At 40.5% G+C, this 27774-nt stretch overlaps 3 protein-coding genes and 1 long non-coding RNA gene across 5 annotated transcripts; 2 read left to right on the top strand and 2 right to left on the bottom strand.

Moving 5' to 3' along the window:
• The first annotated feature begins 3502 nt into the window (after positions 1-3502).
• Positions 3503-5446, top strand: LOC144709571 (large ribosomal subunit protein uL29-like). Its single transcript, XM_078583148.1, has 4 exons — positions 3503-3686; positions 3919-4054; positions 4143-4299; positions 5206-5446. The coding sequence occupies exons 1-4, from the start codon at positions 3518-3520 to the stop codon at positions 5278-5280; spliced, it is 537 nt and encodes a 178-aa protein (XP_078439274.1). The 5' UTR covers positions 3503-3517; the 3' UTR covers positions 5281-5446.
• Positions 5447-11252: 5806 nt separating this feature from the next.
• Positions 11253-15303, bottom strand: CRK2 (cysteine-rich RLK (RECEPTOR-like protein kinase) 2). 2 transcript variants are annotated; one of them, XM_078583457.1, is made up of 8 exons: positions 15060-15303; positions 14252-14987; positions 14074-14187; positions 13866-14014; positions 13583-13793; positions 12940-13174; positions 12723-12873; positions 11253-11856 (listed from the first exon to the last, which is right to left on the bottom strand). In XM_078583457.1, the coding sequence occupies exons 1-8, from the start codon at positions 15162-15164 to the stop codon at positions 11512-11514; spliced, it is 2046 nt and encodes a 681-aa protein (XP_078439583.1). In that variant the 5' UTR covers positions 15165-15303; the 3' UTR covers positions 11253-11511. The 2 variants fall into 2 exon arrangements, with proteins under 2 accessions (XP_078439583.1, XP_078439584.1); XM_078583458.1 differs by having other exon boundaries at positions 13866-14005.
• RCK (DNA helicase ROCK-N-ROLLERS) lies at positions 15286-22876 on the bottom strand. The gene is made up of 25 exons (XM_078583459.1): positions 21947-22876; positions 21605-21702; positions 20919-21102; positions 20364-20525; positions 19723-19960; positions 19614-19650; positions 19490-19536; positions 19201-19238; positions 19101-19122; positions 18805-19017; positions 18550-18706; positions 18400-18451; positions 18202-18273; positions 18014-18063; positions 17807-17924; positions 17663-17726; positions 17510-17593; positions 17308-17433; positions 16547-16932; positions 16248-16487; positions 16137-16186; positions 16042-16059; positions 15896-15978; positions 15652-15822; positions 15286-15587 (listed from the first exon to the last, which is right to left on the bottom strand). The coding sequence occupies exons 2-25, from the start codon at positions 21670-21672 to the stop codon at positions 15286-15288; spliced, it is 2982 nt and encodes a 993-aa protein (XP_078439585.1). The 5' UTR covers positions 21673-21702; positions 21947-22876.
• Positions 16929-17814, top strand: LOC144709815 (uncharacterized). The gene is made up of 2 exons (XR_013583109.1): positions 16929-17404; positions 17514-17814. It is a non-coding gene; the product is annotated as an uncharacterized LOC144709815 (long non-coding RNA).
• Positions 22877-27774: the final 4898 nt, after the last annotated feature.

Here is a 27774-nt window from a genome sequence, read left to right as displayed (position 1 = left end):
TCTTACTTATCTAAGTCGTTTGTTCATTCCTTATTTATTTATAATAAGTTATCAAGTCAAAGTTATATCCTTCCAATATCCACAATAGCAACAGATGTCAATCAATGAATATAGTAAAATAGGAGGGGGAAATATTTAATAAAATAAATATAAGATAATCAAAAGCTTCACTCAAAAAATAATGACAATTAATCAAAAAAATATGATTAGAATATATCAAAATGTAGATGAACGTATATGAATTATATCAATTCAATTAAGATAAAAAGTATATTGACATTTTAAAACTATATCAATCGTATGAAATAAATGATCAAATAAAATATATTCTTCTACCAATAATTGAATTCCATAAAACACTTTAGCTTTATGTAAATTTAAGCCACGATTATATATTTTTTAAATTGAAAAAAATATCAACGTATAAGTACAAAAATTTCAATACTTAGTCACTGAATGAAAAGATGAATATGCCATGAAAACATATGTGATAGAGAAACAGGGGTTGTAGATGTTACACGTAAATAAGTTATCTTGAAGATTATGATATTTCCAGAGTTTAAAATTTAGAAACTAATTAAAATATTTAGGTAATATTAAAATTAAAAATTAATTAAAATTTATAAGTTAATGAAAATATTGAATATCAGTAACTATCAAAATTTTCTTTAAAAATTTAGGGAATTTTTTTGAGAGATATGAGAAATCAGTATGTATACTAATAAATCTAGTTTTTAATAAAATATTTTCAATTTGACAATAAAATTGTATTAATAAATCATGTAATTTTCACATACAAAAATCAAAATAAAACTTTCAAGACCAGAATAATTTTTCAATCATATATTTTTGTTCATTTTCAAACAAGTTAGACGTAGAAGCATTACATTAGGAATCAATATACACTTTACGTACTAAACACTAGTACATCAGTATTACTTACGGAATGGCTACAAGGGGACTTTCCCTTATATATTTTTTTACTCATGCACCATTTTGATAAAAAATATTACCGTACTCTTTATTTTTAAAATCATGATATTTAATGTTACAGTTGACTCTTAATGAATTGAAATGATTGATTATCACAAAGTAAATTATCATGAAAACTATGGCAAGACAAACTCATGATATTTTTGGAAAAGTCTTGAATCAAAAGATAAGTATGAATTATAGTGTCACAAACTATTAGAACTATACTAATATAATGACATTTATTTATTCTCACTGCAAGAAAATCAATAATCAGAACGATCAAAGTTGATAAGCTTGAACCAAAAAATTCCAAAATTTTTTTTTGCTCATAGCCGTCAATCAAGCTTTGAGATGCGTCTTGTGGCTCAGATATTTCAAAATATGTTATGATATCCTATGAATTCTAAAATTAAATACATTGAGAAATACTTCAAAAATGAGATAGATGGTAGAGAAATTTGCAAATTTATCTAAAGAACTGAGAGGGTGAATGTGGAGAGATCTCTTTTAAAAAATAATTGTTACATAGTCACATCTAGGAGTACTGAATTACATATTATCTCAGTTTTCAAAAGATGAAATTTCCAAATCATATATTCTTCTCTTTCTAAATATTTCTTTTCATGTTCATGTCCATTGAAATAACAGTAGGGAAACGTATTTAAATTTATTGAGAATTTTAATGCTGCCATGATATCTGTTATTTCACAGCAGTAATAACTATCAATGATAATTGAATTCCTGATCATCAATGACCTTTTATTATCTAAAGAAAATTAAATAGAAATTCCATTAAATTTAAATGGTATTGTAAAACATCGAAATAGCATGTGTTGTAACACTTAGGAAACAACTGTTTACTAGATTGTAGGAAGTTTAGTATGATGGATGCAAATACAAGTTTGCATGATACCTTGAATATGATAGAGAAAATAATACATTCGAAATCATTATCGTAAATGATTTTTTTTTTGAACATTAAGGAAGACCACCCGAAACCGGTGGCCTACCTATCATAAATGATTATAAATGTTCTGAATGAGTTTATGAGTCTCATTCTGACCTATGAAGACAATAGGCTTAGAAAAATCCAAATCGTTAGAGGTCCAGGTGACTGATAGTACTAAAGCTGAAGTGATTCATTCACATATAAATCAGAAGGAATTATAACTAGAAAACATTAGGTTAAAATACTTCTTAAAAAACATAATGGGTTGTAATTTTTTAATTTTTTTATAATTGCATAGAGTGATTAGCTAAAAACCCACGATCCAAGAGGTTTGTATTCCCCAAAAGTTGGGGTAAATGTATCGTTATTACAGCAAACCCAACCCTGAGTTCAAAGAGATCTAGTGTAGATGGGGTCTTGACTGCAAGCAAGTCTACACTGGCTCATTCTTTCAACCGTTTTTTTTAAACGATCAAGGAATTTGGACCTAATGCCTGGCAGCGTATAAAAATGGGGTGCTGAAGAAAAATGGCTCTAAGGAATTTAGTCAGCGTAGGAGTACTTTTATGGTCCATGCATTTTGTACAATCACGAATATATACTGATTTTTATGTGATAAAGATAGACCAATCAGACTAAGAGTAGGTGTGTGTCCTAAAACCATGAAATTATTTGTTTTATATAAAAAATAGGTAAAGAGAAATTCAAAAAAATTTCATCTGATTTTCTGTAAAAAACTAAGATCTTACGAGGTATAACTCGTCCCTCTGATAAACAACTTGAAACTATGGTGAACCCTACTTGTAATTACACACCTTAGCCACTGGCCAAACATCAAAAGTTGGCCCATCCAATATATTAAAAATGATGACGGTTAAGGCATATGGTTCATCTAGATGTTTACTGCATAAAAGCACAGCTTGTATTTCAGTGAATTAATTGGAGGATTCAGTCCAAATGTTATTCTAGATTTGAATAGGGAACAACAGCTATCATTTGTCACGTCACAGGTCACGGTGATGACAATGTGACGGATGACGTGACGTTGGCGGTGGCAAAATTAGGGACCCGTGATGGTGACGGTGATGCAACGGAGACGGGGGACCTCGGACGGGTGAGGTGACGGGATGGCGACCACGCATAACAGCGGTGACAGATTTTTAAAAACTTTAAAAATGACCAAAAAGCTTAGAAATCATTCTATTTAAGCTTTCAGATGGCCGAGATTTTGCCTCGTGGCATCGCTAACTCAATTCCTTGCCATTTTGCAGAAAAGTCCCTGCATTAATTCGCGCGCGCAAAAAAATTGGAGATATATACCTCCGGTTTTCTCTCCTCCGTATAAACAGTATTCTTCTCTCAAACAGGATTATTTTACTCGTCACATGTGATGGTGAAGCCGTCCGGTGACGGGACGTGACAGGATGCCGCAAAGAGGGACGCATGATGCGAACGTGGCAGATTTTTCCAAAATCCGTGGACATGTGACGAGATGGTGACGTGACAAAACGTGCCGTCCGGGGCGTTATATTTAAGCTTTCGTTAAAATTCCTCATATATTATTTGAAATGTTAAATGGGCCTTTCGATTGGCATGGAGATCGACGGCCCACATTTCTCAGGCTCTCATCAAAACCCTAGCCGCTCATCAACAAAGGAGTATAAATACCATCATCAAGGCTCCACCTTTCTTCTTCAGGCCGTCGTTTCCGCCGTCGAAGCCCTACTCGCAGAGAGTTCCGTCTCGAGCAACTCCGCAATGGGTGAGCGTATAATCTGTTCTTCAACCCAAAGTCGTTTACTTTCCTTGATTGCGCTTGTTTTAATTTTTCTCATTGCACAAGTGTTAGTCTTGGATTTGTGTTCCTCATCAGTTGGCGACGAATCCCCGTGATTCTACTTGTTTTTTAAATTTTTCTCTTTGAATAAGCATTTATCTAGGGTTTTTGTTAGCCGTTTTGTTAATTATGATCTCGTTTCTTGGCGTTCTTGTAGCGAGGATTAAGCCCCATGAACTCCGCACCAAGTCGAAGGCTGAATTGCTTAACCAGCTGAATGATCTGAAGACGGAGCTTGCCTTGTTGCGTGTTGCCAAGGTCACCGGAGGGGCTCCCAACAAGCTGTCTAAGATGTATATAATTTTAATATCATAAACTTACGGAGTTCTTGTTTTTCAGTATTAAATGATATAATCGTTTTTGTTTCGATAACTTTTGCAGCAAGGTGGTGAGGCTCTCCATTGCTCGGGTTCTTACAGTCATCTCTCAGAAGCAGAAGGCTGCGTTGAGGGAGGCTTACAGCAAGAAGAAGTTCTTGCCTTTGGATCTCAGGCCTAAGAAGACGCGTGCCATTAGAAAGAGCCTGACGAAGTATCAGGTAATCCTTATCTTTATCCGCGTCTTACTTTTTCTGATTGAAGCATTTTCTTGTTTGATTTGGGTGGAACACGAATTTTAAATCCCATTATTTTTGTATGGAGAATCTAATAATATTTTACTGAATCCTTTATCATTTCTTTTAGTTTTTGTTAGTAATTGTAGTATGTTGTACGAAGTCCTACGCATTGGATTCTGTTTTTCTTATGTTGTTGTTGGGGTGATTAGTGGCGTTGATTGTTTGATACGATCCACTTTTCACTGATTAATAATTAGATCCGATTTCTTTCACCAACTAGCAAATGAAATTGTTTTCATTCATATTTGGTATAATTCAATTTAGTTCATCGAAGTTGTATGGATTTGTAATCTTCAGATGATTTACGAGTCGTATGGAGAATATCATGAACTCTTCAGGATACACCTTTACAGTCTACTTGTTATAGGCGATCCAGTGTTATTGTTCTGTGATAGTTGGTGAGCAAGTCGAAAGAATTGTGAACATAAACACTAATGATTTTGAATAATTTTAATTGTTGACTTTCTTACAGATGTAGAAGCGATGCTTCATTTTACTGTGCTTAGATTATTTTTAACGTCTAGTTACCCGATTGCTCTTCATCATTACCGGATTTGATGAATAATGTCTTAACATGACTGCCACTTCTGTGAAATGTATGAGTGCATTCCATGGCTGCAGAACCAGAAAATTATCATCAATGTCAGAAATCAAATGTAATCATAGAAATCGGAGAATTCCCTTGTTTTGGCTTATGGGCTTGAAATTTTTATTTTCAATGTTCAATATGTTGAAATTTGTCTTTGGCCTGAACTTTAACTATTTGAAAATATCGTGGTATATGTTTCAGCTCTCGTTGCTCATTAATTTTGTATTATATTGTGGCAGCTATCTCTGAAGACAGAGAGAGAGAAGAAGAGGGAGTTGTACTTCCCCATGCGGAAATACGCGATCAAAGCCTGATTTATCCGCAACAATGCTCAGCGCTTCTCAGTGGAGAACAAACTAGTTTTCTTCGTTTTCTTTCAGAGAAATTTTTGTTTATCATGGAATATCTTATTCAGGCAACACTCCTAGTATTTCCATTTCTCTTCTATTTCTATTTACCGTTATGCAGTTGATCCAACAAGAGACTTCTTCACAGAAACCTCATTTACAGTAAAAAGTTGGTGGGATATTGTGCTCTAATTTTGCACTGTTAAATAGTTAAAAATGTTAGAGAGAGATAAAGTATTGAGAAAGTGTTTTCATAGCACTTTTATGATGTCATAAAAAAATTTCCATCATCTCGAAACTTGATGCCAAATGCTGTTCAAGTATTTTATAGTAAAATTAAATAGTGAAGAGAGATTAGAACGAGATACCTACAGAGACACTCTAATAGAATTTTCTATGTTGTGTTAAAGCTATTTCAATAATGTCCAAACACACTGCAAAATGGCGTTCATTTTTTTTGTAAAATCAAGTATTTGAAACTATTGAAAAGGTTTTAAAAGTCATTTTCATGTTGTGATAAAAACATTTTTATAATGTGCAGATATAGAGTGCAAACAAATTGCTAAATGACGTTTGAATATTATTTTCTAAAATTAGAATTTTGAAAATGTAGAGAGATGGAAAAGAGAAACAGACATAGTGAGCTTGTCAATATTAGTATGTTCCATGATGTGATAAAACTATTTCTGCACTATCCAAAAACACTCCTAATGCCGTTGAATTTATTTGCGATACTAAATCTTTGAAAATGTTAGGGATAAAGAGATATATATAGAGAGATAGAATTTTAATAACAGTGTTTATGATGTGATAAAAACATTTCTACAATGCCAAACACTTAAATAAATGTGTTTAAATATCTGAATGTAAATGAAATATCTGAAGATGTTAGAAAGGGAATAAAGATAACATTTTAAAAACATTTTTATGATGTGAGTAACATATTTCTCTAATGTCCAAACACATTGCGTAATGCCAGTCAACTATTTTGTGTAAAATCAAATATTTGAAAATGTTTTAGTGAGATATACAGAGCAAAAAAAAGATAGAGAGAGAGGGAATGAATTAATAACATATTTATATAATATCCAAACAATTTTATAATTAGGGTTAGATATTTTTGAACCGAGGATTGATCAGAAAAACCCAGACTTTGAGTTCCCTATTTTACCGTGGATCAGCCTATCCTTCCGAAATTTGGTTTGGGGTTCAAACCCGATGAGGACAACCAATACTTATAAAATAATTATATATTTTATGTAAATATTTGTCTTCATAATAAATACCTCTCTCTCTCTCTCTCTCTCTCTCTCTCTCTCTCTCTCTCTCTCTCTCTCCCCCTCCCTCCGCCCCCCTTCGCAGGCTCCTACCTCTCCTTCCTACTCCCAGATCCCCTCTCTCGCTACCCAACCATGTTCCCTCCAAGATCCCTATTCCCACTCCCATTCCCTACCCTCTAATAGAAATATGTGGTCGTCAAGCCAATTACACATTCCATATTGCATCAGCATTCATTTATACAATGTATTCTCTATAATGCACATGATGCTTACGATTAAGTTCATGAATGTACAATCCAACTTGGTGAATTATGATGAGATAAAACTACGGAGATTAATGATCGTTCCAAGTATTTCTACTCAAATGTCCCGGAAGGATATCACTATCTAGTCCCACCCATGCGATATGTATGTCTAAGCCTGTAACAAGTTGTGTGGAGAAGCATAGGATATATAGTGGGCACTCTTTAGAACAAAGAATAGATTGATCCACCAAATTTTCAATCAAGTTGATCCATGTCATAGTTGTGTAAGAAGTTCTTTGACTTGAGACATCAAAGTCTTCTAGAGGATGGACATTTGTACTTTGAATTTGACTTGTTAGTTCCTAACAATTTAATTCTAAAAAATCTTAGTTTGGGGGAAGAATTAAGTTCACAAAGATGATTTAGTGATCAAGATGGGATCATCTGCCCTTAATATATGAGACTACTCAAGGAAGATGATGTGATGAAGTCATTGGCCAAGGCAGAAAAATATCGGAGAAGAGTCCTCTGAGGATTTCCAAACAATTAATGCTAACTCGGATGACTGATTAGGCTTTGATAATCATCTTAGGAGAGTCAAGAAGATGAGCACTATAAATACATGGTAACCATTGATAGAAAGGTTCAATAAGTGAGTCAGTATACTCCTTTATACCTTCTATGACACAAGGTGCATATTGGTACCCCTAGGTTGGAAACTCTACCTATCGATTGGGTTAAATCTACTTGTGATTATATAATGTATATGTTGATATGGATAGTTAATTTGGAAGGCCTCTAGAGTTGTTAATTATACTGCTATATGAGCCTAGAGGGTCACGCACAAATGATATTTTATACATTTGAGGATATACTTAAAGTTTACGGGTTTTATAAAAACATTCCACTTAATGATGTAGGACGACTACGGAGTGATTGACTAGGGAGTGGACAATGAACGAATGGACGATTGGGTTGACGAGGCAAACTATGGGTAGAGGGATGACGAGGGATAAAACAGCCACAGAAATCACACGATCGGATTTGGAATTTGAAATCGATGAAAATCTGGTGGTGTAGCTCCGACCCTTATCGAGGGCGGGAGTACTGTTTTCCCCCACCGCGACGATGCCTAAGCACCGAAATCAATATCCGAATTCGTGTCACGAAGAGACACTCGAGAAGAGAAAGAAGTGGAAATCCAAACCAAATCTAATTCTGACGGCGGTGGAAACTTATCGAGAAAACACTAGACGGAGAACACTTTTGACACCAAAGAGTTCAAGCGTACCTCGGCACCGTAGTGCGTGAAGAGGTTGCGGGGAATTCAGATCGTGACGAGGCTGGGCGAATCCGGGCGTTGAGTGGCCCACTGGACGAGGAAGATTCTGGGCGTTCTTGGCGCTTTATGGCCCTGGTAGTGAGTAGATGTTGTTGTCGTAGAGTCATGCGTAGGCGACTACCCGCGCGCGCGGAGTGCGCGGAGGGCGCGCAGCTCAACCTACGCGCGCGTAGCGCGCGCAGCTCGAAGCGTCAGACGGCGCCGAAGATGACCGGCGGCCTGGGGCGCTTTGGCCCGCGGCCTAGGGCTGCCCTGTAGGGGCGGCCTGGGGGCGTCCTTTAAATAGAAAAAGGTTTTGTACCCATGACACAGTTGTTCAGGTGCCTAACCTTTCTTCCCCATCCTCCTCTTTGCTCTGCTCCATTCCCAATGCAATTTGGATGACATAAAGATGATGAGGGGGTAATAAGGTGCTTGTCAAGACAGGATATTCTACATGGCATGGATTGCATGGATACATCTAGAGGTTGGACACAGGAACAACTCAACCCGTATAGCTCCAAGAACAAATAAATAATAGTTTTAAGCCATGGACAATTGATTTGATCATTATTTTGTAAGTTTTATTATGATTGCATTATCATTATTCAATTGCATGAATCGATTTAGTTTAATCTTAATCAAATACATAGAACCCAACACTCTTAGCTCCTTACGCCCAGCTCTCTCCTTTCATTCCCCTCCTTAATCCCATTCCCTCCTGCAGCTTTGCAGCCATTTTGACTCATCATTACCCATCCCGATTCCCTTACAATGCATAAATGCCACTTCCTCCTCACTGCTAACCACTCCTACCCACATTTGTCTCCCCACCTCTTATTCCTCCCTCCCCCCCACCTCAACCACTTTCAATTGCATTTTCCTTCCCCCTTCTACTCCCCACCTCTATTCCCCTCTTATTCATGTTCCTTGCTCTTGCTTCCCTCTCCTCAAACTGCTCATGTCCCATACATGCTTGAGATTTATAGGTTCCTTTTCCACAAAGGCTATGCCTTTTTTTTAATTTTGGCTTTGAATTTGACTACTCCAGTTTCACAAAAGATGTGTCTCCACATCACAATGATTACGTACTAAAATTTTCTTTTCTCTTCTTCCTTTGTGATTAGACATCTGACACCCCCAAAGTTGGCATTTACAAAAGACGAGGGATCCACACCAATCATTAAATGAATGATTATTTATTATTCAACTGTCAAGGAATACGAGGAAGAAACATCACCAATGAAAAGGAGAGAGAAAAAATGGACAAACAAGATTGCTCCAACTTCAAAGCTTCATACATGACGATGTAGAAGACCGATTTAGCTGAAATTTTGAGAGCTGCTTTGTCTTCATCCCTCTTTCCATAAATGCCCTCTGATGTATAATTAGAGGGGTGGATCCTTCTCAAATTTATCCTTAAAAACGCTTCCTACACTTTGTGGGTTGATTGAAAGCTCGTGAGTTATTGAGATCCATTAAGCTTATTCTTGGTGTCTTGGGTGCGTGAGAAAAGGAAAAAAAATAATAGGGGGAACTTGCACTCGCAAATCACTGTGATCCTGGAAGAATGCAAGGATCTAGGGTAAGTATATTTGCCTTAAATGGGTTATTCTCAGAATCAACGTCAGGTTACAACCATTTCACCATCCCAATCTTATGCCACATTTCATCTTCGCACACTCGATCACATCTCACATGTTACCGTCTCCTTGTCATCTCTCACATCATGCCCGGTACACAACTCATTATTTTCATCACATCACTATCGTTATCATATATTGTTATCATCACTCCATTCTCCCTTTGAATAGTCTTCTAATTATCACCATCTACTATATACTATAATCATTTTTAATTTTTCATCCTCTCTCCTTTCATTTATCATCATTCAAGCTTGTATTTTATATGTATCTAATTTCATCACATTAATCGCTACACAAAGAATACTAATTCCTTAACTATCTAAAGTGAGTAAAAGTTTGGATTTTTATTAGTTAAATTCAAAAAAACCAATGACATATTAAAACCCTAATTTTTTAGTTTATCGCCCTACTCATGAACCCCTTCTCCCCCTTTTTCCACCTCTCCCCTCCACGTTCCCAACCTCCAACTCCTAGCTCTACACTCCCCACCTACCTAACCAAAAAAGAGTACAAGTTTATATTTTAACTCAAGAAAACCAACAATTATTAAAACCGTAATGTTTGAGCTTATCACCCTAGTCTTGAAACCTTCTTCCTTCTTCCCCCTTATTGCTTTCACTCCCTTTCCTCGCTCCACCTTCCCACTCCACACTCCCAACTCCTAGCTCTTCACTCCTTCCTCCCTATACATCCCCCCTTCTGCACACCTTATCCCTATTGCTGGAGTGAAGGACATTGAAGACAAAATTTTGCAATCATTTTTTGTAGTATTACTATGTAAGTTTTTTGTCATGTATGTTCCAAAGTTTTATTATCTTAAAATTTGATGTGTTTCTTTGGCTGTTTCAGATGGAAGCAGTGAGGCAAACAGATGCAATGCCCTGTTGGATGTGGTGTAACAAATGAGTAAAGCCAAGACAGCTAGGAACCTTTTATTTCCAACATGGAATTTATAGATTTTTTTAATACCTTATTCCCTGTCCACAAAGTCCATGTCAAAATTTTAATTCACTTTAATTCTTTCACTTTAACATTAACTAGATTACTCGCCCAACCAAGACTCACCTGGACTGGACTAGACTGGACCAAAACTGGACGGAACTTGAGATGAGCTTCAAGTCTTTTCCAAAAAAAGTAAGGCTGCACTTGAGTGTCAAACCATATTGCTGAGAGTGTTTAAATACTTTGTGTAATATTAAATATCTGAAAATGTTAGAGAGACGGATAGAGAATATTTTAAAACCAGCTTTTATGATGCGATAAAGACATTTATATTATGCCCAAACAAATTTCCAAATGCCGTTTAAAAACTTCTTTGTAAAATCAAAAAATATAGCCTGTTATGATGTGACAAACACATTTCTATAATGTCCAAATGATTTACTAAATGCCGTTCAAATATATGTTTGTGAAATAAATATTTGAAAACGGTAAGGAGAGAGAGAGAAAACATGTTAATAGGAATTTCAATGATGTGATAAAATCATTCTGTTAAGACCATACGCATTGCTAAATGCCGTTCAAATATTTTGTTGTAAAAATCAAATATTTGAAAAGGCCATCACCACTTTGGCAACCAAACCCATCAGCTCTTCGTCCAATTCTCCCATACCGTCATCGGCGGACATACCCGTGACGAAGATGATGAAATTGTCATCGTCCTCTAACCCAGAGACTCTTTACTCTACTATAGTTAGAGAGCGGACTCACCTGGGGCAGAAGGAGGTTTCTGAGACAGTGGCAACAGAGCCGAGATGGCGATCAGACGAGAAGGTAGAGATGTCAGCGGCCAAGTCCCCAAGTTCCATGGTGCTCTCGTCGGTGAAGGGGGGGCGCGTCGGAACAGGAAGAGCTCCCTCTCTCTTCTGCAACATGCGTAACGCTCCCAAAGCTGAGGGCCGTAGAGACGGCATTTCCTGTGCACATAAGAGAGCTACTTGCACTGCCCTTGCCGCCTCCTCCTTCACCTTCGTCCACCGATCTTCGTCTTCCGGACGCATCCTTGGATCGATCATCTCACCTGCTGCCCCCAGCTGGAAGCACTTCCACACCTGAAATCAGGGACGATGAAATCTTGACGCAGGTAAAGAAGATCGAGAAAGACGATCTCTTGGGCGTTGACAAAGTCAATGATCTCGTTGACATTGTCGTCATCGAATCTTAATGACGTTGACGTCATCGTCATCGAGTCTTGGAGATACTGACGTCATTGTGGTTGAGTCTAGGAGACGTTGACATCATTCTCATTGAGTCTAGGAGACATTGGCTTCATTGCCGTCAAGTCTAGGTGGCATCATCATCATCGAGTATTGGTACAGTTGACATCATATCTATCAAATATTGTTTGATATCAGCATCATTGTCATCAAGCCTCATTGACAATGATGTCATCCCCATCGAACCTGGTTGATGGTGACATCATCCTCATTACGCCTCACTGGTGTTTGCGTTGGCATTGACGTCATCGTCATTGTGACTTGTTGGTGTTTGATGAGTTTGAGGCCATCAACTTCATCAGGATGACCCAAAAAGATGGATGAAGGAAGTAACCGGCGTCATCCTGTAGACGATGTTATTGACGATTTTTGGCTGGTTGACGATGATCCTGAGGATGACAGTTAGTCAACGTCATTGGGACGTGCCTAACACTCCTATCTGTTAACCTTAACGAGTTTGACAACCTTATTATCCGTCACAAATGAGGATGACAAGTCGTCATTGTTCCAGGACAACAATGACAAAATCGTCTCGTCATCGCCTTCCATGATAACATTGTTCATTCGACTACGGCCAGGATGACGACAATGAAGTTGTCATTGTCACACAAGCCGAATATAATGACGATGATGATAATGTTTGCTGAGAGGCTAGATAACGTGGCTCTATATAATCTATCTAGAATGAACAAAAGGGATACCTGCGTGATGATGCCTTCAGACTGGTCCGAGTCATTGCTCTTCCTATTGGACCTGCCGGTGATAATCTCAATCATCAGCACCCCGAGGCTGTACACATCTGCCTTCTCCGTCAGCTGACCCAGGGCTAGGTACTCTGGCGCCATGTACCCCCTGAGAATTAATAATTAAAATTTCTGAAAAGTTTGAATGTTAATATTGAATTTCCCATGGACCTACAGAGTGCCGGCGATGGCAGTGCTAATGTGACTCCGGTCATCTTGGAAGGACCGAGCGAGTCCAAAGTCAGCAATTTTGGGCCGGAACTTGGTGTCCAGAAGTATGTTGCTCGCCTTGATGTCCCTGTGGACTATCCTGACCCGGCTGTTACCATGCAGGTAGGCCAATCCTTCAGCAGTTCCGGTCATTATCTCAAGTCTCTTATCCCAGTCCAGCAGCCTTCCTTTCTCCGGGTCTGCCGAAATTCAACCTTCTATTAATAGTAAACTACATAGAGGGTTCCTTTGAAAGTTGATGACGTGTGACGATGATGAGAGATTGACATTTTGACGATGACTCGGTCAACATGAACAGCATTAAAGTCAACAGAACCACCCCGTGAATTGCACAACTGCTCTTCCCAAGGGTCTGTGCCATGTGTGGGCCGGATGATGATTTGTACCATCCCTCATTTCCTTGGTATCCCGGCATCCTTAACGTCACACTGTCAACCTCCTGTCATTCAAAATTCTTCAACGTCATCGGCATCGGCAACGTGGTCGATGACGTTGACGTTTAAGAGATGGGTTCGCCGAACTCTAGCCTGACGAGGATGATTTAAGATAGTGTAGGAATAAATAAGCTAGAGGAGCGGAGAGGGTACCGAAGAGGAAGAGGTTGAGGCTCTTGTGGGGGACGAACTCGTACACGAGAAGGCTCTCTGGACCCATGCAGCAGCAGCCCAGAAGGCGGACGAGGTTCTTATGTTCCACGTCGCTGACCATGTTGACTTCGTTGTAAAAGTCCGAGGCTCGGTGTCTGTTGCTCAAGTACAGTCTCTTCACAGCGATCTCTCTCCCGTCTGGCAGAACTCCCTGAAGAAACGTAGACTTTGGGGAGTCAGCGGCCGAGGAGAACGGCCAGGTAGCGATTTATTCACTGGTTACCTTGTAGACGGAACCGAACCCGCCCTGGCCCAGCTTGTTCTCGGGGGAGAAGGATCCGGTCGCCGTGTCTAGCGTGGAGTATTTGAAGTTTAGATGGCTCTTCCACAACGACCGTTTCGCGTTCTCCGAATCGCATGAATCTGAGGGCACTTACATTAAAAACTATCAATCACTGGGGTATTGAAGGAAGAAACGAGGAACTTCTTACCTCTCCGTTTCCGTTGTATTTTGCTGCGCTGGCGGACGAGGAGACCGGCGGCCACCGCGGCTCCGACGAGAACCAGCAGACTGAGAACAGAAAACAGGACGGGAAGAACGATTCCTGCAGAAGAAGAAAAAGAAAATTTTCAGCGATAGAAATCGGAGAAGAGAGAAAAGAGAGGTACCTTTAGAATGGCGATGGGCTAAAAGAGGATTGAGAAAGTCCTTATCGGAGAATCTCAAGAAGCATCCGGTCTTGAGGGCGCGGCCTTCCGACCAGGGTAAGCACCCGGCGGCCATTTCCGCCGCGTCCGCCAGGCAAGTTCTGCAGTCCCCAGCGCTCAAAGTCTTCCAGCAACTGGCCAGGACATGGACAGATTCATTAGACCCGGATAACATAGAAGAGGCCCTGGCGAAGCCCCCATTGGCCGGCGCCTTAACGGCCGCTTCAGACAGAGAATTCATCGCCAGCCGTCCAAACAGAGCGGTCTTCCGAGTCGTGTTGCCGCAGACGGCCTTGTCCTCTGGGCCGGCGAACTCGTGAAAGAAGCTGTAGTTGTCGGACCGCAGGAAGCAGCCGTCGAGGAAGATCCGGCCGCCGCGGTAGGGGAAGCACTTGGGGAGGATCGTGCGGGCCTCGGCGTAGCAGAGGACGCAATCGACGGTGGAGAGGTCGTCGTGGCACTGGCCCAGCCCGTAGTTGGCGTCCGGGCCGGACCCGACAACGGCCAGGCCGAACCCGGTGGCTCGGACCTGGTCCGCGATGGCCTGCATGCCCGCGATGAAATTGGGGACGTACGCGGTTGTGTTGTGCTCCAGCTCGGTCGCGCAGATGACCTCCACCGTTCTCGACCTGGGGTTGCCTAAACTGACGCCCAGCTGACTTAGCATCACCAAGAGGAAGATGGCAACCATCTGAAGCTGGAAATCGACGCGAGAACGAGATTTTCAGGAAAAAACGGGGAGGAGGGTAATTTGTGATCTGGGTCATACCTCAAATCGAAGCTCGTCTGATATAAGGACACGAGAGAGCGTCGACTTCGCTTCCATGAGGAGCTGGAAGTGGGAGAGAAGTGGGGAGGAGAATGGGCTTTGCATAAGCGAAGGTCAACGGGATTGACTCCCCACCCACCGCCAAACCGCGTAACAGGAAACGGGGCCCGAGAAATAAAACTACTGACATCTGCTCTGTTGATAAATCTTGGGGAAAGACAGGATTTCAGGGATCTGGGTTGGGTTTTTTGGCCCAGAGAAAGGAGAAGATACTTTCGAAGACCGGGGTTTCTGCCGGTTTGTCAGTTGGCTCGGGAGAAGAAGAAGAAGAAGACTCACCTTTGAGAGTACCTGTAACGACTTGGCAGGTTTCGAAGTTGTCGTTCTGGGTGCGGCGCCGCTTGAGAACCAGCGGCTCGCGAGGGGAGGTTGTCGCCGTTGACGATATTATCACCGGCAAGTCCCTCGACTTGCGTCGGATGTGATCGAAGACGCTCTGCTCGGTCAACACTCCGCCTTGGGTCAAATCTGAGAAAGCCCGACAAGGTCAGATTGGAAGGATTCGGAGTGTAGAGAGCAAAAGGACAAGAACCTTCGTCATCGTCTTCCGAGAGAAGGTCAAAGCTGGGGCCGGCGGCGTCGTCGTCTTCTTCTATTTGGTAGATTCTTTGGGCGAGAGGGATTGGTGATGTCCTCTCGAAGGAGGGTTTGGTCGGCGCGCTCTCCCTATTGATTACGTGCTTCTTGTGCACGTCGATGCCGACTTCGGCAAGTGGGAATATATCAGCCAGCAGCGTTGATGACGCGAGGAAACCATCAATAATAATTTTATTTACCATACTCTTCGAAGATGAGGTCCGCACCGACGGTCAACCTTCCGTTTTGGGGGCACCAAGCGAAGATCGGGACCGAGTAAGGGCTGAGTCAACGGCAAACATTATTAAACTAGTAAAAATATAATGCCACGTTTGCGGATTGCTACCTCTGGAATTCTTCGACCCTAGAAAAAAGGGAAGCGGGATTTGTTAAATTAATAAACGGGTCAGACTTCCCTTTCTCGTGTAGATGCTGAAGTACCTTATTCTTTCGTGAAATAGAATGAGGTTGTCCTCTTCAGAGCCGACAATCTACAGTGGATTTTTAGTAAGAGGACGGCTGTGAGCGATAAGTTTGGTTGAAAATGCGTACCAGTTCGGCGTAGTGGCGATTCCTGGAGGTGGGCTCTGTTACACGCGTCAACCAGATCAGAAGCTTTGACTTCCCTTGCTTATCCACCTCTATCCGTAGCTCAACTTTGGGAGGGAGGGACTGAAGGGACCCCTTGATCTGGTCTCCAAAGGGGTATTTTCTTCCGGTGACCATCTCTATCCTTCGTGGGTCAGCTTCCGCCATTGAATCGAACGAGTAAATCCCAGCAGAACGCAGCGCCTGCGATTATTTCCTAAAGTTAATCAACGCTGATAACAAAAAAAAAGATAGATGCTGACCTTGGCGGTGACGATTCCGATTCCGGATAATTGCCTCAGGAGAAAAGGGCTGTTCTCCCAGAGTCGCTGGTCCAAGCACTTGGCGAGAAGCGTGGCGTTGAGAGCTCCTCGGTAGCTCTTTCTGTAGAGGAAGCACTCCTTTGCGCACTTGGCGATGCGGCAGCCGTTAGAGCAGATGGAGTTGAGATCTTGAATGAGGGACAAGTCGTGGACGAGAGGGTCGCCGGTTAAGCAGTCGTTGATGAGAACGAATATCTTCTCCTCCGTCGTTTGGATCCGCTTCTTCTTCTTGCCGTTGTCGGTGAGGACGTGGAATCTGAGCCGTCCGTCCTTGTCGCCGTTGATGTCGTTGAGGAGCTTCTTCTCGTTGCGCCTCAACTGGATCCCTTCATAACGCCGCGCTCTTGTCGTGTTAAGTTTTCTTTCGACGATAGATCTCGTCCGAAGTAGAGTAGCATACAGGTAGACATGGTTGTTCTGTTCTGTTCGTTTTAAACGAACAAAAACGAACAAAAACGAACAAAATTCGTACAAAATTTGCACAAAAGAACCACAAAGGGCATTGTTCTTTGTTCTGTTCTTTTCTTTTTTCAAAAATGAACAAAATTCGCACATCCGCACAAATTCGCACATTCGCACAAAACTAGAACAATGTTCTGTGCGATGTTCTGTTCGAATTGTTTTTTATTCTGTTAAGAAAACCGAACACAACAATTCGCACAAATTCGTACAAAATGAACAGAACGACCGCGTCTACTTACAGGAGATCTCGTCGGAGCGGCATACTAGGCGGATGACGTCATCCAGGCTGCAGCCGTCTGGAGCTCGAACGATGTTCTTCATCGTGCCGAACTTCAGGTAGTATTTCGTCATCAGCTTTCCTGGTTCTGGAAAGAAAAAAATGAGCATTTTTTTCTCTTTTTTTTTCGTTGGAATTAGTAGAGTTTAATTTGATGGGCATACCCAGAGGCTTTAGAAGGAAACCGTCCTCGTCTGTCCAAACGAGGCCGTATTGGGAGAGTTCGTTGATCCTTTGAACGCATAATTCTGAATGCATCTCAAGAAATAAAAAAGGCGCGCTCGGGAATGAAAATCCGGAGAAAATCGAAGTTAAACCTTGCATGTGCTTGTCTAGGTTTTCATGATGGAGTTTTCTCCGCACACCGTAATTCTCAGGGTTCTGGACGGAAAACGATGGAGTTTTGTTCATACAAAGATGTTTTTTTTTTCAAAATTATCATAATCATAATAATTACTCACCTTTTTTATTCTCACGTAGAGATATGAATATTTCAGCCATTCAATGGCCAAACATATGTCCGAAATGGTTAATTGGACGATCTCCGCGTTCAGGTGTTCCGTCATGCAGGTGTGCAATCTGCATTAAAAGTTTAAATAAAGATCTAGTTGAAGGGTCGCCGAAGTTTAGAAGCCAACGCTAATTTTGACCCAGGATGAAGAGTTTACTGGGATTCCACCATTTCGCACCCGCTTAAGAGATTCTCGTACAAATGGACCTAACATTAATAGAAAAAATAACAATTTGCACTGATTAAATCTTGGTCGTTAGATGAGTGCATGGAAGAAAAAGGACGCCAAAGATAATGAATTTCCTTTAGACGAATCATAAAGCTATGTAATTACGAGCTACTCACAGTCTCTCTTCGTGTCATTATTATAGCAGTACCGGTATCGTCGAATGGCGGCCGGCCGGCCCTTCCACACATCTGACGGTCGTAAAGAAAGAGTGAACCAAGGGAGGAACAAAACTTCAAGTATATTGTAATTTTCCTTTTTTAAAAAAATTTAAGAATAAAAATAAAAAGTATGTTGTAGTTAGTCAATAGACAGACCTGCAGAATCGTTGACCGATCGTACTCCACGTAGCGGCCTTTCTCCTTGTTACTGCCATCAAGTTCCGAAAACATTAACAACGTTTGTCATTTTAAACTATTTTATCACGGATACTGAAAAAGAAAAAAAAAATGATGTTTCTCACATACAAGTGCTGGGTAGATTTGATTATCACTGTGTGTGCTGGCAAGTTGATGCCGTGAGCGAGCGTGTTTGTTGTGCATATAACTTGAAGATCGCCCTCTAGAAAAAGCCCCTCTACAAGAGTTCGATCTTTCGAACAGAGACCCCCGTGGTGGTACCCCACTGCAGTCAACATTTCGCTTCTATTTTAAGGATTTGATGTTAAGAAAAAAACCATAGTTTTCTTCAAAAAAAAAAAGAAAAAAAACCATAGTAGTTACCTCCGTAAGGGATGAAAGACTGCATTTGCTTGTCACTGCAGGATAGAGAAGCTTCTTTCAGTCTTTCTCGTTGCTGATTTGATTTTATGAATCGATTTGCATATCCGAGCTCCATGGCGCTTCGAGCAAGGCATTGTGCTGCCTCTTGTGCCCCCCTTCTGCTGGAGCAAAAGACGAGGGCGGATTTTCCCCCAGAATGTTGCATGAGGATATCTGTGAAATGTGTTCACAATGTTTATTTTTCATGAAATAAATTACCTCTAACGGAAAAAAAGGTTTTAGTAGTAATTGCTTACCAAAAAGAAAATTTTGGAGGCGCTGGCAAAATGAGAAAATATGTAGAATCAGAGGTAATGAATGAGAAGAAACCATGTTCAGAGATTTTCAACCACTTACTCTTTCAAACAAAAAGTCGTTTTTTGCCGGAGTATAGCCTGAAAATTACGAGCAGCGATAACAATGAAACTCTGCTACAATGCCAGATGCCATTAAGAAGAAAAAGAAGAATCGAAGTCTTCGCTTGTAAACGTTTTTAACGAAATTGACCATCATTTTTTAAACATAGGCCTCTTTCGAATGCCATCTATGAACCCGAATGTTCTGTAAGTTAAAATTTAAAACTAGCATTTCTGTATATTTTTACAATCTATCTCGACAGCTTCGTGATTTCCCGCAAATGACGTACCGAAAACTTTCGTCGTTAACTTCACAGGCCTCATTTCTTCACCGAATCTGTAGAGATATGATTTTAGAAAGGCATTAATATGTAAGAATCATTAGATGTCGCATTGGCGGTAATAATTGGTTACCGCTTAACTCCTTCCTGTGGGACCATGAGCCATTCAGCTACAAGAAAAGGTTACTCCATAAGGAATTATAAAGAAGATTATTCAAAAATTTAGGAGGAAAAGAAAATACCCAGGTCTTCAATATTCGGGATTGTAGCAGAAACCGCAAGGAATCGAACAAGGGCCAAAGGCGTAGATTTCATTTCTGGAATACGAGAGAGCATTTTAATCCTGCTAACTATAGCTTCAAGCGCAGCACCTCGGGGATCGTTCAGCAAATGTACTTCGTCAATGAGTACCAGAGAAATATCGCTGAAAAAACTTATACCGCCCGCCTTTATTCGATGACAGGTCATTGCATCAAACTTCTGCAAATGAAGCCAGAAAACGGGGTCTGACTTATTCAAATGTCTGATAGAACAGATTAACGTTGTAGAAAGAAAATAACCCACTGCCTCAAGCATTTATTGGGGACTTATTTAAATTTCCGATAACGCGGTTCTTTATCCTGTAGAAAGAACAACAACCCACCGCCACGAGCGTTTATTGGGGACTTACTGAAATTTACGACAAAGCGGTTCTTAATTTAGTATGAAAAATAACCCACTGCCACAAGCGTTTATTGGGGGACTTAGTAAAATGTCTGATAAAGCAGTTCTTAGTATTATAGAAAGAAAAAATGACCCATTGCCACACAAGTTTATTGTGGGTGGTTTACTAAGCTTACTAGCACCTTTTACAAAATGGCAGGGCCTAAGGATAAACACTAACCTCAGGAGTAGTTAGGATGATGTCAGCGTCTTGTATACTTTTGCCATTACATGTTTCATTATCGCCAGTCATTTCTAAGCAGCTGACCCCGCGGGAACCAAGCCTCGAGTTCCAGTCTCGGACTTTGTCTTGCACTAGGGCCTTTGAGGGAGCTATGTAAATCTTTGACAGTCCACACCAACAGAATGACTCAGAATACTTTTTATGAAATGATTAAAAAGGTGCGACTAGGTAATCATTTTTTGAATTCAATGTAATTTCAATCATTCTTCGCCATCGAAATGTGAAAAATCGAGAAACTGTAGCCAATGTTCGAAAAGCTCATCTTTCTTCATTCAAAGTTTTTGTACAAATATAAGGAAATAAAAATTTACCCACGACCATGAAAAATATTGATTCGCATTGTCAATATAATAGGAAAAAATGTAAAGAAAAATGCTCAATCATCGATTTTTCGCTGGTGACAACCTTGTATCTGTCAATATCTTCACAGAAAGCCAAAGCAGTCGAGATAACGATTCTCAAAATAGAACTTTTGCGGAGGAGGCTACGTACCGTTTTAAGCGTGCCTTTAATGAGGTTTAGATTTCCGTCCCGAGACAGAAACCTCGAGAGAAGTCTCAGTATGCAAAGCTCGAATAGCACTGTTTTTCCGCTTCCAGTGGGTGCAGAGATGACCATGTTCATGTCCGAAAGGAAACAACAAGGAAAACATTCGCTTTGGAGAGAATTGAAGTATCTGCAAGTGAGTTAAAATTCAACAAAGATGAAGAATTCGTCTTTTGGACACAGTAACCAATATAAAGACACATCATTTGATAAATGATCATCGACATTCTGCAGGAGTCAACTCATTGCCCGATCAGAAAGTAATTTACATGAGGGAAAACATCTTCTCTCTGATAGATCGTGGAGGATATGCCAAAAGGCAAGGCCAAAGTCACGTTGATAAAAATTTCTCTAAACCTGGGAGAAATTTTTCGTACAGTTTTTGAGGCATATCTGCCAGTAGATTTCAGAAAAGTCTGTACAAATCCAAACTATCAATCCAGAAATTCAACGAACAGCATGTCTCACGAATAGGGATCTCATGAAGAAATCGATCGATCAGAATCCTCTATGAGAAGGAAAAAAGATTCTTATCCGGAGAAAGCTTAAAAAACTATGGAAGAAATAAAGAAGAATTTTCAGCAAAGAAAAAGAATATCATTTAGTCTGTAGAATCACTTAAAAGAGAGTACCTAAAATTAAATATGCTGCGGAAGGTTTCTGGAATATCTGAAACTGCTCTCAAATAGTACGAGTCCATGGAAAGAAGCTTCCGAAAGATTGAACAGTGCTGTGTCAGAGAAATAGTGGAAGTTCATGCAGAAGTCAGCCATTGGGTAAAAAGGATGATAAACTAAAATTATGCGAAGTTTACAAAATACTGAAACAAAAGTTTAGCAGATCGATAAACTCTTCCCTTTGGCAATTATAAGTTATCGCATGTATAAATGATATTGGAATTTGCATTTTGAAATGAGAAGGCTAAGAGTACATGCTAAAAATGTGGTAAAGAACAACAAAGTAGAGAGATTGACCCGCTAAATATTTTTCTGCGAGATTCTTCTTTCTGACCACTTCCTCGATGACTCTACCCTGATCTTGTAGAGCTGCACCTTTCAGAGGCTACAATTTTTGTCGCAATGTACGGTGATGACAATTCTTGAGGAAACTCAACCTCATGTCTACAAGAAGAACATGTCTCAAAATGAATCATCTGTATGAAGGACGCCGAAGAAGAACCGAGAACAGGAAGCAGAAGTCATCAATCGCTTCTTCTCGGAGAAGCAGAAGAATAACATGAAGCACAGAGGAGAAGAAGCCCGAAGAGAAAGACGAAGGAGAGAAGCAGTCCAACGATTCCACAAACGTTGAAACGCAGAAAAATGTCGAATCCACGGCGAAATTGTCAGATCTGATGGATTCCAGCACTCTCTTTGGAGCGTCTGTCTACCGCCGAACAAGGGATGAGAGTAGACGAAAGTGATCCTACTAAAATTCCTTATCGCCAGGGATTTCAAGGTTAAGGAATGCGATATACTTTCAACGGCGGAAGGATGATAGAGAGACAGATCCAGAGCCTGAATTTCAATCCCGGTGAAATAAAATCAAACCTCCAGATCTCAGATCCCAAAAATTAACCGTAAACTTGCAGAAAAGATACCCGCAACGCGCTGCAGAACACCGTCGGCCAACTCCAGAACAACTGCGGGAGTACTTCGGCAAGAACATTCAGGAACAGATTCTAATTTGATGAAATCAGACTTTCGCGCCACGAGATAAACTTGCAGTCGAGATAAGCGGTAGCATACGTGGATCGTAAGAACATCAGAAGATAAATCTGGAGACACGAGAATGTCTGCGATCTAGAAATCTTCGAAAACTTTTGGAATTTGAACAACAGATCTAAAATAAGCAAAACACAAATAATAACTAATTGTAGGAACAGAGAAACTCGCCATCATTTACGAAGATTGAAGGAGATATCATTCACCTCGGAAGAAACGACGACAAATGTTGATTGTCTTTTGAAACTGACGGACTATCTCAAATTTAAAAATATAAGCGAATAGAACTGCTTTTGGCGGGAAAAGACCACTCAATTTATATATTTATATTTATAATACAAATATATTAATATTAGATAAAGTACTTTTCCGATTCCTAATAGTATAAACGTCATTCGGCCTCATACATGGAGGAATTTAAAGTAAAATAAATTTTTACGAGTTTATATTACTGATTATACGAGATTAATTGCCATAGAAGTTTATATGTGGTGATTATTGATACTAGTTAGACCATATTTTATTAACTAGTATTATTATTTCTTGATAACCCCATATTTAGAGGATATTTTCCTTTTGCATCGATCAAGGGGAAATAATTCACCTTGAAAAATAAGGTTGTCATGTGAGTGATTACTAGAATGGCACTGTCTAGAGCAATGTCCTGCTATTTATGGTTTTGGTCAATGTTAAATATAGACAAAGAAAAAAGTGCATAGAAGGAATTTTTGGGAATTCTGCTTTATTTTCGCTGAGAATTTCTTCATTGTTGATCATTTAATCTCTCCCACCGACGCGCCTGTCCCCTGCAAGACAGATATAAGAAATTTGATAAACATAAATAACTTTCAATTGTATGCAAATAAATAAATAAATGGTGTAATTCTTGGGGATTGCTTCTTGTGTTTCATGGATGAGATCCCAAAAAATTGAGTTCAGAAATCTTTTTTCAAAAAATTCCCTTCTAACCTCTAATGTAAGTATCTATTCGGCTGTTTTTATGTTTGCAATTTCTTCCTATTTTATTTTAAAACATTTTTTGTTTCAGAAGTTTTCTAATTTAAATATCTATTAGGCTGATATGTCTTACGCAAAAAAGATAAATCACTGAAGCAGGAGCAGCATGTGCACGACATCAGGAAATAATTCAACATGAAGGAATTGAAGAATTCATAAGATATTTTTTATTTTTCATAAGCAGAATGTGTGAATTCCCTAGATTGTTGGTCCCAAAACATTATGAGCATTTTTTAGACTTGCAGCACTTTTATATGATTGATTCTGATGAACATATAGAACCCAAAATAAAAAGCAAAAAGTGGTGCCCCATAGTTAGGAACCCAAAATTTATGTGTAGTAGGACAAGTTATAATTGTGTAACTGATTTATCACAAAAATCAACAGAATAACACAAACATACAAATTGTGAGTATTCTACATTTTTTTTTTGCAAATAAACATTTGGTTTTGATGTAAAAAAAAAGCTATTTACTTCATAGTTTCTTATATTATGACTATTTTATGAATTTATGAAAAAGGACTTAGTCCATAGTGCATCAATATGACCTAGTGTAGAATGAGAGATATGGTTTTGTATGCATCCAAAAACATTCAATGGATGGGCGTTAATGAAAAATATGCATCACACTTCCACCGTGAGTGCATATGACCAAGTTCATTAGGAGCATAAATGAGAGAAACATCAAATGATGGTTGAAGAATCTACAAATAATTTAAATTGATCAGACATGTAATGTTTTTCAACACTAAATGTAGTTCGCATAACAATATATAATTTAATGACTAAAAAATTATAAAATATCCAGCTCATGACATCATAAGTAATTTAAATTATAAAATAAAATTGGTAACTAGTCATGGAAGATAATCCAAAATCAATGAAAAAACCATTTACATAAGTATTATTATCCTTTTATTAACATATTTTTCTGGAATTTTTTAACGTCTCACAAATAGTATTAAATTACACAATATGATTGATAAGATGCACATCTATCATGCATTTATGCACACATTTTGACGGTCCCAGCCCTATCCTTTAAGTTCAACCAGGTTGTGGTACGGTCTTGTCTGTTCCTAGCACAGTAATGTTCACTAGTCAATGTCAGAGTTGATGGAGGCAATCTGCAGTATTATTTTTAATGTTGGTGCAGATTGAACTCGCTTAGATCAACTAAAATATTTAATTATAAGAAACTCACTCAAATGCGTAGAATGAGAGTGAGGTCATCTCCACATGGAATGGCCCTTACAGATACAATCTAATAACTGAGTTTGAATTAGGAATATAGGAGGATTACGTGGATAATAAAAGAATTTATTTATATAGGTTATTTGGAGAAAGGATAAAATAATAAGGGGAAGGTAGTGAAAGGTTAGATATTTATAATATAAGAGGTTCACTATATCTGAGTTGGATTATTACTTTTAGCGGTATTTGAGAAAGTGAGTGAATGATTTAGTAAAAGTGTTCTTAGCAAATTATGTTAAAGAATTCTACTAAGATAGACGATAGTCTAATTATTTTTTGATTTATTTTAATTAGGTGCAATGAGGTGGGCAAGGATACTATGCTGAATAAATGATATACTTCATGGGATTATTTATTTTAATAAATATTTGGTGATGTGTAAGATAGAAGTGTTATAAATAGTAAGTAGGGATATTAAGACTTGGGTAGGCAGCGAATAATTTAAGAAGAGTGGAGAGAAAATGGGAAAAAATATCATTGATCATGAGAACAATATTTTTTATCTACATACATTAATTATGGGAGGTGATTATAGATATTGATAGGAGTGTAAGACTTGGCGAAATAAAATCAGTATAGTATTATGTATTTTAGAAGGATTTAGAGAATTATGAAGAGAAAGATTATCTATTTTTAATCATTTATAGAGATATAAGGATTTATATAGAGATGGAATGATAGAAGATAGTGATGAGTGATAAACTCAAAAATAGGGTTGAACTTACGTCGTTGGGAATTGGAGTTTAATCGATAAAATTTATAAACATATACTCATGAATAAATTAATTAGCTAGTGATGAGTAAGGGTTGTCTCCCAAGGGAACGGATGTTAAAGAAAGAAAAACTCAATCAGGTAAAATCACAATATGAGAAGAGTTATGTTTAGCGTACACGGTAGTGAATGAGCGACAATAGTGATCACGATGGTGATAGTAATGATATGAGTATCGTGTTAGTACTAGTATTGGAAGATAGAGTAAGACGCAAGGTGAACATGAGTATGACGGGGGACCATCCAGCGGACGCCAAGACGGGACGACTCCAGCCACACCCAGCTGCTCGCGCCGATGCTCGCCACCTGGGGTTTAAGTACTCCGCGTAAGCATCTTACCTTTGTCTTTTATTTGTTTTATCTTTGTTTTGTTTTCTTTCTTGGATTTTACGGACTGGGCCGGTATTTTGGGCCTTGTCCGCATTATGTTTTCATTTGATTGTAACCGTTAAAGAGGGGCCAAACCACGTCTCGCGACGGTTCGTCCTCTCCACGATCTCACTTGGCACCTATCCTCATTATATAAGGGGATAGCATGCCCAAGTGAAGGTGGAGCCATTTGTTGAAGAAAATTTCCAACTTTGTCTCCACCTTATCATAGCTCGAGTGTAGAGTGGATTGGCTGTCCTCGCCCACGTCAAGATTACTCCGTGGTTAGAGCCCGCGCCATCACGTCGAGATCACTACGTGACGATGTGCCTCAACGCCCGTCGAGATCACTCCGGGATGCCTAAAGAATCAAGACCGCCATTTCTTGAAGCCGAAGACTCCTTCGTCGAGATTACTCCGAGGGTATCTTGAGGTTCAAGAAGCGCCCGCAGTGGGGGTATCGTCGCCAACCGTCCTCGTCGAGACCGCTCTGAGTCCGTGCCGCCGACGTCTTCCTCCAAGAGTTGTCAAGAACTCTCCAAGACCCTCCAAGCAGATCAAGAAACATCCTCTCCATCAGGGTCTCTTGGGTGGTTAGACTTCAAGAAAGTTTCTTTCTTGGAGACTCACACCGTCGCCGCTGCCACCTATTGCCCAATGCCGCCGCCGGTCTCTGCTTGTGCGGGCCCCGGCGCCCCTCTGCACCCAGCCTGCGCGGCCCCGCACGCGCGCCGCCGTCCGTGCCCGGAGCGCCCGGCGCGCCCGCCGCCTGGGCGCGATCCGCGCGCCCACCATCCGGCCACCGCGCGGCCTTCTGCACGCGCCCCACGGTCCAGCGCCCACGAGCACCCGGTGTTCAGTGCCCGCGAGCGCCCAGCGCCCGCCCTCGCCCTGCTCGCGCAACTCCCCCGCGCACCTTAGCCGTCTGGCATTCGCGCGGTCCCCTGCGAGCGCCCCAGCCGTCCAGCGCCCGCGATTCCGTGCGCGCGCCCTACTGTCGGGCATCCGCGATCCCTCAAGCGCCCACCCACGCCCTGCACGCGCGGGCTCCGCACGCGCCCGGTCATCCGGCGCCCCCACAGTTCCCGTGCGCGCCCTCTCTCCATCGGTCCCTGCCGCCTCCGCGCCTCCGCCTCCACTGCTCGCTTGCACGCCCACTTCGCCAGCCCGTTCAGCCTGCCGCGCGCAGGCCATCGCCCTCCCGCGCCCAATCTCGCCACCGCGTGCGCCAGCATCCCCACCTTACACCTGCCGCCTCGTCCTCCAGCTGCCTCGCTGGACTATCGCCAGATCAGGTACCCATTCGTCTCCCTTTCGTTAATTCCAGTATCATTACGTCTTGCAGTAACGTCTTCCGCTATCTTTTCCTCTGCCGGGTTTTCACGATCTTATCGATAGGATAGCCACCTTTGTCAAGAGATAGGTTTTCTTCTTGTGGTAAAGGCTTAGCCGTTGATCTTGGCGTCGGACACCTTTGGGCCGTCAAACGCCCCTCACTTCTTAGTCGACGTAGTTGGTCCCAAGGGTCATTAGGGGTCTAATCCGATCAATATCTTCCTTAGTGGACTACGTTGATCCTGATCCCTCTTCAGAAATGTCTCGTTGCTCATTAGGTGGTTTTCTTGACGTGCATTCATATCATAAATAATTATGAATCCACTCATT

This window comes from Wolffia australiana, chromosome 11 (genome assembly GCF_029677425.1).
Source record: "Wolffia australiana isolate 7733 chromosome 11, ASM2967742v1".
Lineage (NCBI taxonomy): Eukaryota > Viridiplantae > Streptophyta > Magnoliopsida > Alismatales > Araceae > Wolffia > Wolffia australiana.
This window is presented reverse-complemented; position numbering and strand designations above follow the sequence as displayed.

Coding starts and splice junctions, on each gene's coding strand:
- LOC144709571 (XM_078583148.1), top strand. CDS start 3,518: ATGGAGATCGACGGCCCACATTTCTCAGGCTCTCATCAAAACCCTAGC. Junction 3,687..3,918: donor CTCGAGCAACTCCGCAATGG/GTGAGCGTATAA, acceptor GCGTTCTTGTAG/CGAGGATTAAGCCCCATGAA. Junction 4,055..4,142: donor CCCAACAAGCTGTCTAAGAT/GTATATAATTTT, acceptor TAACTTTTGCAG/CAAGGTGGTGAGGCTCTCCA.
- CRK2 (XM_078583457.1), bottom strand. CDS start 15,164: ATGCAAAGCCCATTCTCCTCCCCACTTCTCTCCCACTTCCAGCTCCTC. Junction 14,015..14,073: donor AATACAACGGAAACGGAGAG/GTAAGAAGTTCC, acceptor TTTTAATGTAAG/TGCCCTCAGATTCATGCGAT. Junction 13,794..13,865: donor GGTTCGGTTCCGTCTACAAG/GTAACCAGTGAA, acceptor ACGTTTCTTCAG/GGAGTTCTGCCAGACGGGAG.
- RCK (XM_078583459.1), bottom strand. CDS start 21,672: ATGGACTCGTACTATTTGAGAGCAGTTTCAGATATTCCAGAAACCTTC. Junction 18,707..18,804: donor GTCTTTCATCCCTTACGGAG/GTAACTACTATG, acceptor TGTTGACTGCAG/TGGGGTACCACCACGGGGGT. Junction 16,187..16,247: donor ATCGCCACTACGCCGAACTG/GTACGCATTTTC, acceptor AATCCACTGTAG/ATTGTCGGCTCTGAAGAGGA.